The 15,782-nt window shown below is 36.5% G+C and overlaps 1 protein-coding gene across 1 annotated transcript; it reads left to right on the top strand.

Moving 5' to 3' along the window:
* The first annotated feature begins 6,333 nt into the window (after window positions 1–6,333).
* Window positions 6,334–8,954, top strand: LOC140878769 (uncharacterized). Its single transcript, XM_073282388.1, has 7 exons — window positions 6,334–6,337; window positions 6,419–6,569; window positions 6,963–7,222; window positions 7,372–7,415; window positions 7,503–7,709; window positions 7,839–8,537; window positions 8,586–8,954. The coding sequence occupies exons 1-7, from the start codon at window positions 6,334–6,336 to the stop codon at window positions 8,952–8,954; spliced, it is 1,734 nt and encodes a 577-aa protein (XP_073138489.1).
* Window positions 8,955–15,782: the final 6,828 nt, after the last annotated feature.

Here is a 15,782-nt window from a genome sequence, read left to right as displayed (position 1 = left end):
TTGTCTAATCAGTTCGTACATCGACCCATGCACAATCCTTTCAGTAGGTCATATACCATATTCTATAGCATATTTCCCAAAATCTAAAGGCCAAGGTATTTAGGAATTGTATATGAGTAATAAATTGAAAACATATCATGTATGTGATTGGAATCTCAATGAGCAGAGCCTCGACTGAGCATCTATGGCCTCGACTGATCGACCGAGTGCTCGGCCAAGCATGTATGGCTTTGGCTGAGTACGTAAGGACACGGTCGAGTGCTCGGCTGAGCAGATAGGGTTAGGGCTCAGGAAGGATGAAAATTTTGGAACATCGAAATGGATTTGAAATACATGGATTTCAATTATAATTTTATTGTTAACTATGAAACAATATTGTTAGGAATAATTGGTTGCACATAAAATCATATTCAGATGTTGTCACAGGTGTTGGAAACATCTTAAATAACATGCATCGGAAATATATATAAATGTGATTAAAATGAACAATCAACCAAATAAATAGACTCAAATATTTAAGAAAGAGTATAAAATACTCTTGCAATGCATTAGGGCAAAACTTTCACTAGAAAACAAATCAAAGATTTTACAAAACCCTAAAACTAGTGAATTATTGTAAAAGTCAATTTTCTCAAAACATGTGAGAAAATAAAGAATAAAAACATCTCCTAAAAATTCTATATGAAATAGAATAAGAAAATCATAATAAGGAGATGAATCCTTAATGCCAAAACACGAAGCCATGAGAGCAACATGCTTCAATCTTCAATGCTTTCAAAACTTCAACGACAATCAAGTAAAAACACGACCAGAACAAGCTTCAAAATATCTTCAGAATTCTCTCAGGTTTGCATGCTCAGAATCTCTCAGAAATCTCTCTTGTTCGTCTATCTCATGTACACGCCTCCAACATAAATAAGCCAAAGAATCCTCCTTGTCCTTGTTTCCTTGTAGGCATGAGATTATTATCAAAATGTCTCGATCTTATTCCTTTTAATCAAATCAAATCTACATAGATAAGGAAAAGATCATTAAGATATGAGATAACTATTAGGATAAAATAAAATAATATCTCAAATCTATAACATTAAACTTTATGTCCAAGAAAGGCAAAAGAATTAATTAAAAAATTTCAAAAACCTAAGGGATTTTAGGAAATAAACATTCCCTTCAATCTCCCTCTTTTTTTCTTTCTGGAAAAAACACATATAATTAGTTTAGCTCATATCAAAACTCCCCCTAAATTACAAATCTCCCCCTGAATTTAAGAACATCACCTCCTTATTCTAAGTAGATGTGTTGACGGAGATGTTGGCAACATCTTTCCACAACACTTAAGACCATAATGATTAGAGTAGAGAAAAAAACAAATAATGAAAAACACAGCAAAGAGAATCAAAATAAGCATTGATTATAATCAGAGCAAACAAAAAAAATAAACTAACTTAGAGCACAAAAACTTAAAACAGTTTGAGCCGTTAAACACAACTAAACCACCACACTAAAATTGATTGCTCTCAGATGAGCCATCACCATCTTCAGCTACAACTTTTTCTTATCATTCTCCCTCTTTTTGTCTAGAAGAGGTACTGATTCCCAGCAGAGTTTCATAATGAGATTTCAATGCCTCATAATAGGCAATGTCTACTATAGTCTGCATAATCTTATACTCAACATGAAGTAATTGAGCATGAATGAATGTGGTGTCTGTCTGAGTTGAGGAGGGAGGAACAAATAAAGAAGTGGCAGAGGCGGTGTTGGCAACATCTGTCACAACATTTTCAACAACACCTGATTCAGACCAAGGAAGATCCAACTTCCTGGTTTCTCGTAGCAGTGCAGGGGCCATCTTCAAAACTTCGCCAGACTCAGTAAGGGATTCATCATCATCCTTGTCGATCTCTTGAGATAGCAGCATAGAATATATCAAGGATGGATATGGAAGTTTGAACGTAGCCTGGGCACAATCAGCAAAGGCCATGACTGTGTCAAACACAAGTCGGCCATAGTTAAACTCAGCACCTGTCCCAATCGCATACAACACAGGAACTTGATGTTTGGTCACACTGGTAGAATTGCTTGATGGAGTCCAAGTCTTCACAACTGTTTTGTGAAGAATAGAGTACAGAGATGTGATTTTGGCTGTAGAAACTTCTTGGGATGAGCTGTAAATTGTGTAACTTGACCACCAGTAATGACATAAGTCATCACATCCAAGGAGGATAGAGCAGCATCATCAACAGACGGTTTCCAAAGAAATCCATTAATTATTGCAAGACTGAATAGAAAGATCTGTCCTCTCACATACACTCAGCCATACTTAACATATCTTGGATCCTTCACAGCTTCAGTTAAATTGCAGTAGAATTCTAGCACAAGCTCCCTATAGTATGGATCAGATGAAGTGATAATATCTAGCATATTCCTTACCTCAAAAAATCTAACCATATTTTGAGCTCCATAGGTTTCCAGGTAAATATTTCGTTCTTCCAGAAATTCGCAATTGACATATTGTTCCCAATTGTCAGAAATGTTCTCGGAGTAGAAAGAGGAAGAGTGGGACTCATTTACCCGATAGTCTTCACCTAAGGTGTTGTCCAAAATGTCAGCAACACCTTCGTCAACATCTTCCTTAGAGGTATCATCTTCTGATTCTTCTTCTAACTCAGCTTCAGCATCGGAGTCCTCACTTGACTCACTAGAAGAATCAGCATTGTTTGGGTGGTTGTCAGCATATTCTTGCATCATCTCCTCATCAGGTTCATCCTCGGAATCATGAGGGGATACAACAGCTTTTTGACCCTTTTATTGCTTCAGATTATCCATAAACTTGGCTATTGAATCTTCTTCATCATCAGAGAAGGCTATATCAGCAGCCTTTGTAGATTCAAAAATTGGAATCGATGCAGATGTATCTTCAGCATCAACTGTGGGAGAAGAATTTGGAGACTCTGTTGAAGGAGACTCACCATCAGACGATGAATCAGCAGGTTACTCACTCTTAGCAGCAAAATAAACTGGGATTTCAGAACTTCATGCTGCAACAAAACCTGTTGTTTTCTTTGGACGAGCTATCACCACAAAATCTTGATCCGCACTGTCATTCCCTAAAGAATACTCACTATCCACTAAAGAAGGACGGGATGACTGGCCCTTTCCATGAAAACGCTTTGATGCTGTGTAATTGGGGTTATACCGAGCATATCTCTTTGTTAATCGAGTCAAGGGTTTTGCGGGAAACACCTTGTTCAGAGTAGATAAGTCTGGTAGATTCTCCACATCAAGAGCAATGCCAGGCTATCCTGGTGCAATTTAATCCAGGGGCATAGGTTCCTCAGGAACTGGAACTATGGCATGCTCGATCACAGGATGTGGTGATGGAGGTGTTGGCACATCCTCCGCAACATCCTATTGGAATCCCATCTTTGTGAATATATCGTGAGAATCAAAGTTCTTTCCTTCATTGAAATTTAGAAAAATAAGATCAAGGGAAATTTTAGGGCAGAAAAGCAAAGACCGAGATAAACAAAACAGTGGTGAGAGTAAGGAGATTAAAGATAATAAGAAATAGAGATTCACACACATTATAATCATATATTCCTTCTCTCCTAACGTTCGGCCGAATTGACTGATCTCCTAACGGTAACAAAATTCCCAATGGTAAAAATTTAAATTTAATTAAGGAAATTTTTTTTATATTTTAGGTAATAATCTAGGCCCAAATATTTTTTACCAAACGTTTCCAAATTGAAATCCTCATCGGAATACAACACCACTGAAAAAAAATCAATAACATTCAAAATAAAAATTTCAGTGGATGAGACAAATCACTACACTTTCGTTTAATTAAAACGTTAAACCTCTCAGCCAGATATATTCACAACAAAAATATGAATGTCCTTAATATGTCTAAAACATAGTGTGACAAAAAAAATGCAATCACATGCAAAATGTATGTTGACAAGTGAAGTGTTATCGACGATGTTGGAAATATCTTGCATCAACACTCAAGATTTACAGAAAATTTTAATGAACATACATCCATATAGAATTATTGCAATAGAAGTGGTAGCCTGCACACTAAATGAACGGTCTTCAAAGGACTCCTTTAGGTAGCTTTTTCTATTTTATTCTAAATTTAAATTAGACTTGATAAACAAATGAATTGTCATTGATAATTTTATCAAGTTGAGCTTCTGAATTTTAGAAATCACTGCTCACATGGGACAAGATTGTGGAATACACAAATATTCCTCAACTACTTAGTGATTTAGTCAGAACTCCAAATAAAGTACCAACTATTAGGATGTAAAAATAATTTTGCATATAAATTTGAGTGTAGACTAGTTGATGGTTACAAAGTATCAAACACATCACGAACAGTATGAATGCAAAATGCCTAAAGATCCTAAAGATGCATATGCATGTTTAGGTATTGTCTTAGGTGTTGGAAATACTCAAGACAACATATATGTTCTGTTTATAATGCACACATGCTGAGAGACTTCCTTAGACTGGAGAATCTTTCAAAATCCAAAACTTTTGTGAATATATCAGCTAATTGATTGTTAGTTCCAACAAACTCAATATATATCATGTCTTTCTCGACCAAATCTCAAATGAAGTGATGTCTAATGTAAATGTGTTTGGTTTGAGAGTGTTGTACTGGATTTTTGGATATATCAATGGCACTAGAATTATCACAGTACACTATGGGTGTTTTACTTTTAATGTCATAATCATTCAACATTTGATTCATCTATAGGAGTTGTGAGCAGCAACTACCTATAGGAACATATTCAGATTCTGTTATTGAAAGAGACATAGTTTTGTTTCTTACTATACTATGATACTCTGCTATTTCCCAAGTAGAAACATCCTCTAGTAGTTCTCTTTCTCTCATCTAGATCCCCATCCTAGTCAGCATTACAAATCCTACTAAGTTTGAGCTGGTTTCTATAGTATACCATAAACCCAAATCCAATGTACCTGCCACATATTTCAGTATTCTTTTTATGGCCTTTAGGTGTGTAAATTTTGGGTTAGACTAATATCTAGCACACAAACAAACACTAAACATGATATCAAGTCTAGTAGCACTCAAATATAAAAGACTTCCAATCATGCTTCTGTAGAGGGTTTTGTCAAAACCTTCAAAAGCATCTTCTCTCGACAGTTTTTCACTAAACCCCATAGGTGTACGCATGTTTTTAGTGTTGTCATTCAAGAAATTTTTCACCAAAATTCTAGAATATTTACTCTGACACAAAAATATACCATCATGTATTTGTTTCACTTGCAATCCCAAGAAATAATTCAACTCACCAGCCATAATCATTTTGAATGTAGAAGACATGCACTTCACAAATTCATCAACAAGTTTATCACACGAAACATAAAAGATTATGTCATCTACATAAACTTGACAAATAATAAAATTACCTTGAGACTTTTGCACAAACAAAGTCTTATCAACTTCACCTCTTTTGAATCCAAGATTGAGCAAGTATTCAGTTAATATTCCATGCCATGCATGTGGTGCTTGATTCAATCCATATAATGTCTTTTTCAACTTATACACGTAATCAAGATGATTTGGATCTTCAAACCCTTTAGGTTGTTTCACATATACTTCTTCATTCAAAATCTCATTCAAAAAGACACTTTTTACATCCATTTGAAAAAGTTTCATATCCATATAACATGAAATAGCAAGCAAAAGTCGGACAAACTCAATGCGGGCTACAGGAGTAAAGGTTTCATCAAAATCCACCCCCTCAACCTGTGTATACCCTTGAGCTACCAACCTTGCTTTATTTCTTACGATGTTTCCTGACTCATCAGTTTTATTCTTGAAAACCATTTTGTTCCTATAAAATTACCATGATCAGGACACGGTACCAAGTACCAAACATCATTCCTAACAAACTGTTATAACTCTTCATGCATAAAATTGAACCAAAATTCATATTTCAAAGCTTCTTCAACCTTTTTGGGTTCAATGTTTGACAAAAAACACGAAAATCTTACCTGGGAATACGTAGAGCTCATGCATATCAGTCCAACCATTTTTTTTGTAATCTACCTTCTCTTTCCTTTAGGTTTGCATATCTTCATGTACATCTCCAATGACCTGTGAAGTTGGATGATTCTTTTGAATAGGATATTACAAAGCAAGCCACGAGTTCTTCTGAAATTTTTTAATGTTTGGTCTTATTTGGAATGTTCGTGGAATTGGTAATAAATCAGTCCAGAGACTAATTACATTTTTGAAGGATACTAATCCACTTTTTTTTTAGCTATCATCGAACCTAAGAGACAGCTAGAACAAGAATGGGTGAATAAAAAATTTGGATTCTCTTCGGTTCTTCCAAATCCAGTAGCAAAATTTGGTTCTATTATACTACTGATATTTCAGTTTTTGTTGTGGTTGATCATGAGCAGTTTTTCCATGTTAAAATATCTTCTATATTTATGTGTCCATTGTGTATGCAAAATGCAATAGGATTGATTGGAGAGGGCTCTGAGAGGGACTCCTTGATTGCAAGCCTTCGGATAATTGCCCTTGGGTTGTTGGCGGAGATTTTAATATTATTGCGGACCCTTTGGAGCATTATCTGGGAATTGTGAATCATCCAGGTGCCATGTATGAGTTCACTAATTTTATTACTGCAGCGGGGTTGTCTGATGCTGGGTTCATTGGCTCAAAATTCACTTGGACTAACTCAGTTATTTGGAAACGTCTAGATAGAGTTTTTTTTATCTTTTAATTGGGCGGAGTTTTTTAACTCCTTCAGGGAAGATCATCTTCATCGGGGGACGTTTGATCACTGCCCTCTGCTGATTTCTGCTCCTTTCTTGGCTAAATTGACTGCTTCGTTTTGGTTTCAGAATATGTGGTGTTGTCATCCGGGATTTCAGCAAACTATTTGATTGAATTGGAATATTCCATGTTCTGATAGGGGACTAAGCCAGTTGGTTATCAAATTTAAGAGGCTCAAGAATCATCTCAAATGGTGGAACAGGGATGTGTTTAGGAATGCTCATGATAAATTCAAGGCTCTGGATCTGGCTGCGTCCAAAGCGGAAGAGGATTTTGATGTTCTGCAGTCGGAGGAAAATAGGGTTGCCCTGTCATTGGCTCGAGCCAATTTGGCTCTTGGGCTGTCCATGGAAGAAGTCTTTTGGAAACAGAAAGCCTCGGCCAAGTGTATCCTTGATGGTGAGAAGAATACAACGTTTTTCATAACATGGTTAATCGCAGGCATTCCAGAAATAAAATCTAATGGATTTGGGAGGATGGAGTTGTGCTTGATAACCCTACCCTTATTACTCAGTCTGGGGTTTGGTTTTTTGAGGGGTTATTGACAGGAGAGCCTAATGCCCTTGCTGAGCCTAATTTTGATTATATTCCGGTACTGTTGGATGATTAGGACAACAATTTCATGCTGGCATCATTTTTTGAAAAAGAGATTCATGATTGTGTCTTCTCTTTTCATGAGGATAGTGTTGCTGGTCCTGATGCAGTTTTAGCTGGGTTTTACAGGAATTGTTGGGAGATTATTAAAGATGATGTTACAGATGCATTCAGGGATTTTTGGTTAGGTTCTCCACTTTTCCAGAGCATCACAGCCACCTCTGTCATGCTAATTCCTAAAACCCCAAATGCCCAGAGATGGGCTGACTTCAGGCCGATTAGCTTATGTAATGTTAGCAATAAAATAATTACTTAGTTAATTACTTTATGATTGAATCATATATTGCCAAAGATTATTTATCCTTCCCAGAGTGGATATGTTGCAGGACACGCTATTTCGGATAATATTCTGCTTGCTTAGGAGATGGTTAACCACTTGAATTACCGGCCGAGAGGGGGGAACATTATTATGAAGTTGGATATGGCCAAAGCTTATGATAGGGTCCAGTGGGATTTTCTATATCAGATGTTGAGAGCCGTTGGTTTTTCAGAGGAGGTCTGTCAAGTCATTCTTAGATGCGTCAATAACTGTTGGTTTTCTGTTATAATCAATGGTTCTCTCTCGGGCTTATTCCATTCGAACAGAGGCCTCAGGCAAGGGAACCCGATTTCTCTTTCTCTGTTTGTGATTGCTGCTGAATATTTGTCTCGAGTATTGGATAATCTATTTGCTCAGCATAGAATGCTCAACTACAGTACGGGTCGCTCATTTAGGTTATCTCATTTTTCCCATGCGGATGATATTATAATTTTCACTAATGGCTCTACTCCTGTGATTAAAATCCTTCAGAACTTCTTACATCATTATGAACAATGTTCTAGGCAACTTATCAGTAATGCTAAGAGTGCTATTATCACTGCCAGCAATTGTCCGCCTGAGAGGAAGGGGAATTATTATGGTATTACTGGTTTTAGGGAGGGGTCTCTTCCTATTCGGTACTTGGGTTCCCTACTTTTCCTAGGTCCAAGGAAGACCTCTTATTTCTCCCATATTATTTTCAGTGCTAGCAAGAAACTTCAAGGGTGGAATACGCAGATTCTGTCTTTTGGCAGTAGCTTGGTGCTTAATAAGAGTGTACTTTGTTCTTTGCCTATATATCTTTTCTAGGTTCTGCACCCTCCTGGAACTGTCCTTCACAGGTTCGAGATGTTATGTGCTAAATTTCTTTGGGGAGCGAAGGAGGATGCTAGAAAAATCCATTGGATTGCTTGGGAGAAAATCTGTCTTCCAATTTTGGAAGGCGGTTTTGGGATTCGTAGGCTCAAGGATTCGGTGACGGCTTTCTCTATAAAACTTTGGGTGCAATTCAGATCAGTGGATTCGCTTTGGAGCAGGTTCTTAATGATGAGATACTGTAAATCTGCTACTCCAGATGCAGTTCGGCCTATGCAGAATATATCTCCCACTTGGAGGCGGATGATGAAGATTAGAGATAGAGCTGAACAAGGAATTGGTTGGAGAATTGGTGATGGGTAGACCAGCTTCTGGTTTGACTCTTGGCTATCGGATGGACCCCTGTATTCTTCGATTTCTTTTTAGGGGCATCCGTCTAAGCTAGTGGATTGGTTTTTGGATGATCGGAAATGGAATCTTGCTCGAATACTGATGGTGGTTCCTTCGGATGTTGCTCATCGGATTATGGATGTTCCTGTTCATCCAGTCTCGAAGGACATGGAAATCTAGAAATATTCAGAGAATGGTAGATTTTTTGTTAAATCTGCCTGGGAGTTAATACGTCATAGACATACTGAAATTGGTTTGATTAGGGGATGTTGGTCCAAGTTGTTTAAGCCTTCTGTTTCTATTTTCTGCTGGAGATGGTTCTTCAAGATAATTCCTATGGATGATATACTTAATTCGAGAGGGATTGTGATGGCTTCGGTTTTCCAAGGCTGTTATAATGAAGAATGCTTTGATCACCTATTTTTTGGGTGTTTTTTCGCTGTTGGCGTCTGGAAGTATTTTGCTAGGATTTTTCAAGTTCAAATCTACCATAATTTCCGAAATTGGAAGATGTCTGGTGATTGGAGTAAAGCTGTTCATGTCAGGGAAATTATTCCATTCCTTATTATCTGGTTTCTATGGAAGGCCAGAAACGATCACAAGCATAAAAAATATTAATTCAGCTAGGATTATTTTGCACATTAATGAGTTTATTTTATCTACTGGCCGTGCAGGGTGGATGAGGGCCAAAAATTGGACTGGGTTCGAGGATATTTCCAAATCCTTGGGGCTGAATTATAATATTTCGAGAGCTACCACCATTAGGACAGATCGATGGTTGGCCCTTGAGATCGGTTATTTCAAGCTGAATACGGATGGTTGCTCAAAAATTGGAGGGGAATCTAGTATTGGTGGAATTATCAGAGATCATTCTGAGCAGCCTGTTCTGGCATTTCATGATTCGATTGGAGTTGGTTCTAACACTCGAGCAGAATTATTTGTTATACTTCGGGGTTTACAGGTGTGCAAGTTGTACAACTTGTTTCCTCTGTGGCTGGAAGTGGACTCCTTGGCGACATTAGCAATGATAGAGGCTGATTATTCTTCTTGGGAACTCAATAGGATTTTGACTCAGATTCAGGAAATTCTTAATTCGTTAGAGGTCCGAAAATCTTATGTCTACAGAGAAGAAAATTCAGCGGCAGATGAATTGGCTAATCTTGGATGGGAGTTGGGATCAGCCATTTTACATCCGCAAGATGTCAATGGCAGGCCTAAAAGGATTTGCAGATTGGATAAATCTGGTCTTCTTTATCTTCGGATTAAAACTGTCTGCACTTAATTACTTGCTTTATTTGTCTTTTGGTTAACTTCTTACTTTAATTCGGCTTTTGTAATTTCTCGAGAGGTCTTGGTTTAGTATCCCTCTCTTGTATTTCCCTTTTATTCTAATAAACAGGTAGGGGTCCGCCAAACCCACCACCCCCCCCCCCCACCATAACATGCGATGTTTTGAAAAAAAAAAGTTAAACATTCTATAGGCTCAGTTATTTGAAGAATATCCTAAGAAAACACATTTATCACTTTTTGCATCAAACTTAGCAAGATGATCTCTATCATTCAAAACGTAACATGCATATCCAAACACATGAAAATACTTAATGTTTGGCCTCTTTCCCATGAGAATTTCATAGGATGTCATAGTAGAACCATTCCTTAAATATACCATGTTTGAAATATGACATGCAGTTTTTAAGGCTTCTGCCAAAAAAACGCTTTGAAATATTCTTTGAACTCAACATCACTCTTACCATCTCTTGCAAGGTTCTATTCTTTCTTTCAGCAATTCCATTCTGTTGTGGAGTTTTAGGATCAAAAAATTCATGAGAAATACCTTTCTTATCACACAAACTTGGAAAAGAAGAGTTTTCGAACTCCTTACCATGATCAGTGCGAATTTTGACTACCTTCAGGTTGTGAAGATTCACAATCTTAGTGAGCAGTTTCTTGAAGGAATCAAATATGTCTGAGTTTTCTCTCAAAAAATTTACCCATGTGTATCTTGAAAAATCATCAACACAAAAAAAAGAATATTTCTTAGCTCTGAAGCTTTCAACATCTATTGGACCCATCAAGTCCATATTTATAAGCTCAAGACAGCGTGTTGTCTCAGATATTGGCAACATCTGGTGTGACACCTTGGTCTGCTTACCTTTTTGACATGCTTCAGACACAAATGGAACTCCTGATTTTAAATTAGGCATACCTCTTACAGCATCAAGCTTACATAAGTTCTTCAAAGTCTTGAAGTTTGCATGTCCCAACTTTTGATGCTAAAGGTTGAATTCATTCACCTTTGTATGCCTACAAGCCATCTCTTCTCCAAGTTGATAACAATTATCAGATGACCTAGTACCTGTCATCACACACATGTTAGAAATATCGGACACTTTGCATAATTTCTTATCAAATTGCACATGCAAGTTATCATCACAAAGTTGGCTAACGCTTATTAGATTTGTAGTTAATTCTTCAACATAAAGCACATTGCGAAGCTTAGGAAAACCTGCAACATTCAGTGTGCCTTTTCCAACAATATTCCCCTTCGAACCTCCTCTCAACATAATCAGTGAAAAACCTTTTGGAACCTGACATATGACATGATCTACTGCTATCAAAGTACCAAGCACCTGAAACATTAGTTCTTACAGCAGTATGGATCATATAACAATGATTTTTAGCTTTTGATACCCAAACCTTTCTCATAGTAGATATGTTCCTAGAGATATTGTGAGAGGTGTTGTGCAACACCTTAGGAAACACCTTAGATGCAGATCTCTGTCTATAGTCTTCCTGCAGCTTAAAACAGTATGATTTGATATGACCAGGTCTATGACAGTAGTGACAAACAATCTTGCGTTTTCTTCCAGACTTTATTAGAGCAGTAGGCTATGGCTTTGGTTTTGGTGGATCATTTGACGTGACCTTTTTGGTTAAGATTCCTATACATCTACTTTCTTTGACAAACACAGGAGCTTCTGAAGATTCACCAACTTCAAATTTGTATTTTCAAAGCTCAATCCTGCATTACCATCTCTTCCAATTATGAGCAAAGAATCAAGCTTGTGTGTGCTTGAATTAAACTTGGCCAATGTGGCCTTAGATATCTCGTGTTCTTCCTTTACCTGACACAATTCCAGGTCCTTCTTTCTCAGCACAACTTCAAGTCTTGACACATCAACCTTCTAATCAGTATTTTCTTTTGAAAGAATAGTATTCGACTTATTCCTTTCAATCCAGTCAGCATATAGCTCTTCATACATCATATGAACATCTTCCATAGACATTGTTTCATAACCTGCATCAGAATTGCACTTATCATTAGCAGTAGAAGAAGTCAAACATACTGACCTTTGGGAGATGTTCCGACCAGGTGTGGAAAAACCTTTGGCAACACCTAAAGGATTGACTTGAAAAAACTTCTTGCTTTCCAGTAAAGCTGATAGAGCTGTGTGACTTTCTTCATCTTCATGTTCTTCATCTTTTTCAGACTCTTCGTCACTCAAGGATGTGTTCATTCCCTTCTGAAGAGTATTCACACACTCATTGGCATAATTTCCAAAGCCTTGACATGCATGACACTGCACGGTGTCTATCTTCTTTGAAACAGACTTATTCTTTCCTTGGTGATTGATCTGGCCCAGCAATTCTCAAAGGCTTGTTAGAAAACATTGGTGCTTTAAGTTTCTGATCAGATTTCTGATCTCCTTCATCTTCTTTAGATAGTCATTGAACTTTTTGGTGATGAGTGAGATCGTATCATCCACTATATCAGACTGAAAAACTTATTTTTGGAATTGAACAAAGTCCTCATATGAGTCATTTGACACTTGAAGAGCTATAGAATTTCCTTTGTTCTTCTTCTATGCAGTAGTATTCATCTCAAATACTTGAAGAGTGCTTATCAATTATGTCAACTTCATCTTTGAAGTGTCTTTTATTTCTTCAAGCGCCCAAATCTTCCAATTAAATCTTTTCGGCAGTGAACGAAGAACCACCTTATTCACAAGTCTTTCATTAGCAATCGGTTCTCCAAGAGTGAATGCTTTAGTGACTAACTCTCGAAGACGCTGATCATATTCAGAGATCATTTCATCATCATTCATCCTGAGATTTTTGAATTTTGAATTTAGTAGTCTAATCCTTGTTCTTTTGACACTTTCAGATCCTTCACAATGCTCTTGAAGAGTATCCCATGCATCCTTGGCATTAACACAATCAACAATAAGTACTAACATTCTCATGTCTACACTTGAGAATATAGCGTTGATAGCTTTAGCATTAAAGCTTGAGATTTGTGCATACTCGGTTGTCCATTGGGTTTCTGGTTTTACGATGTAGTCATCTTCTTTGTCCAAAATTTTTGGTGCAGTCCAACCGGTAAGTATACTTGGTAGTGCTTATTCGTATCACGCCCAAATTAACCCAACTCAGATTAACTTAGTAAACATGCAGTAGCGAGATTAGGGATCGTTCCCACGAGGAAAGTAAAATTTATTTGTGTTCTTAAAAACTACTAAAAATAAATAAAAGGAGATTTTTGTATTTTGAAATTAACTAACTAAAATTAAAAGCAAATAAAATAAATTTTATCACTAGAATGCAATATTAAAATAATAACGAAACAATTAATTAAAACAAGTCTTGGTATCGGTCGACTACACCCTTGGAGTTATTCACTCGATCATCGACTCCCTAAAAATAATTAACTCTCATTGAATATTCATCATTGGAAATTTAATTTTTATCTCACCTTAATTTTAGTTAATTAAACACAAACGTTCTAAATTAATCCTTATTACCAAAAAATTAACCAAAATACAAGAGATTGAGATTTAAATTCAAGGTAGCATTCAAACTACTAAAATTAATGAAACTAAACAAAACAAACACAAGTGGTTTTATTTAATCTAATCAAGAGATGTTCTTACGAATTAACAAATTCACAAGCGAAAGTTATAAATTGCAGTTGCTTCGCAAATTAGAGAGATCAAACAATTACGTATTTGATATCTAATTAAGCTTTAGATTATATGAGAAAATTATCAGATATTCAGCTAATAATTAAACACACAAGCATATCAATCAATTCCAAACAACTCTTGATACTCAATTAAAAATCAAACAATGAAAATCAAAATCTAACGAGATAAATAAAACTTCAAAGGTTCGTCTTCCTCTACCAAAAACTAAAACTTAGCCACACATACTCATGAAAATCCTAAGAAAATTGCAAAAGAAAAGATGAAATCTAAGAAAATTAAGAAGAAAACCTAGCCGCCAAAGAGTTCTTGGTGTTCAACCCTCCAAATCAGATTACAAGATAGACAAAATTCGGAATAAAAACCTAATTAAAGACTGAAGTCCTTCAAAATCAAATTTCTTTTTTTATAAAATTTTTCCCGAAATCCGCCTCGCGCTCGATCGATAGAAAATGACCGATCGAGCGCACATAGTTCTACCCAAATCTTCCGTCTTTTCTCCTTCGCCCGCTAGATCGGTATAAATTTGCGGATCGAGCGGGATGTTCTCTGCCTCACATCTATCTTTCCTTCCGCTCGATCGGTAAGAAATAGCAGATCGAGCGAGAACGGTTCTATGCAACTTTTTCAACCAAATATCATTTCCTACACAGTAAAGCCGGGAACATGTTATGTAGACAGGATGCTTAAAATATGAATAAAACTTAATTAAAAACATATGAATGCATGTAAAACAATAGTAAAATGACATTAAAATATGCAACACAAAACACAACTATCAAATTCCCCCACAGTTAAACCTTGCTCGCCCTCGAGCAAGTTATGCAAAAACAATATGCAAACACAAAAAAATATAAGCAAGGACAAATCATGAACAACATAGCCTCAGAGAAGTTTCAACTTACAAAAAACAAGCTTATGAATACTCTTGATTTTCCACAATACAACTCCAGTCAAGTGTGAATGTGTGTGTGTGTCATGTTATTCCAGCTACATGAAACATTAAAAGACTTAGTTTTAAGACTGTTCTCCGACCTATGACACATCAGTGTAAGCATCACCATCAAGAGCCCTCCTCCCAACAATCCTTTAACACAACACAACTCTCTTGAGATATAATTATGCACCGTCGGATTTTGCACCCGACATTTTAAAGCCCCATTAATTACCTGCAGACTTAGCTATAACTAAGATAGGATTTGAATTTCAATCCCCTCGTCTATAGCCCGGATGGAACTACAATCTCATTAGGTCCGCAAACTTAGCTATGGAATAGTAACTAGAATTTCAATCAGATTCCAAGCCCGGATGGAATTGTTATTTTAAAATTTTTCAAAATTTTAACCCCATTCAATCCGCATACTTAGTCAAAAGCAAGATGATTAGGATTTCAATCTCTTGATCATAACCCGGATGGAGCCAACTTTATTTTTCCAAAATTTTTATAAAAAGTATTTTAGCATGTGCGCTCAAGATCGTATATGTCATATCAAAAAGATCATCAATATATTAGAAACTATCAAGTTACACAAACACCTATTGCCGTGCAATGGTCCAACAGATACAAACATCATCAATTACTTAGCTACATTTCACTGGTCTAACATGTGTGCTTAAGAATATTCACTAATCAACCTACGGTTTCTCATATCCAATCAAGAGCAAAAATTTCGACAAAATTTCATTTTTCAACTTCATATCATCATTGGCTATCAATCTCCATCCCACTCATTCAATGCAAACACTAAACAAACTGACAAATGACATGCAAACGAACTATATGCATAAAACTCAACCATATGAATGCAAAAGAAAATGA

This window comes from Henckelia pumila, chromosome 2 (assembly GCF_033568475.1).
Source record: "Henckelia pumila isolate YLH828 chromosome 2, ASM3356847v2, whole genome shotgun sequence".
NCBI classification, from domain to species: Eukaryota; Viridiplantae; Streptophyta; class Magnoliopsida; order Lamiales; family Gesneriaceae; genus Henckelia; species Henckelia pumila.
The sequence above is the reverse complement of the archived record's forward strand: the minus strand, read 5'-3'. Positions and strand labels throughout refer to the sequence as shown.

What these genes read in the sequence shown, in the direction of transcription:
- LOC140878769 (XM_073282388.1), top strand. An exon ending in CTTCGGATAATTGCCCTTGG is followed by an intron (nt 6,570 to 6,962) that starts GTTGTTGGCGGA and finishes ATGTTCTGATAG; the next exon opens with GGGACTAAGCCAGTTGGTTA. An exon ending in GGCCAAGTGTATCCTTGATG is followed by an intron (nt 7,223 to 7,371) that starts GTGAGAAGAATA and finishes GGTTATTGACAG; the next exon opens with GAGAGCCTAATGCCCTTGCT.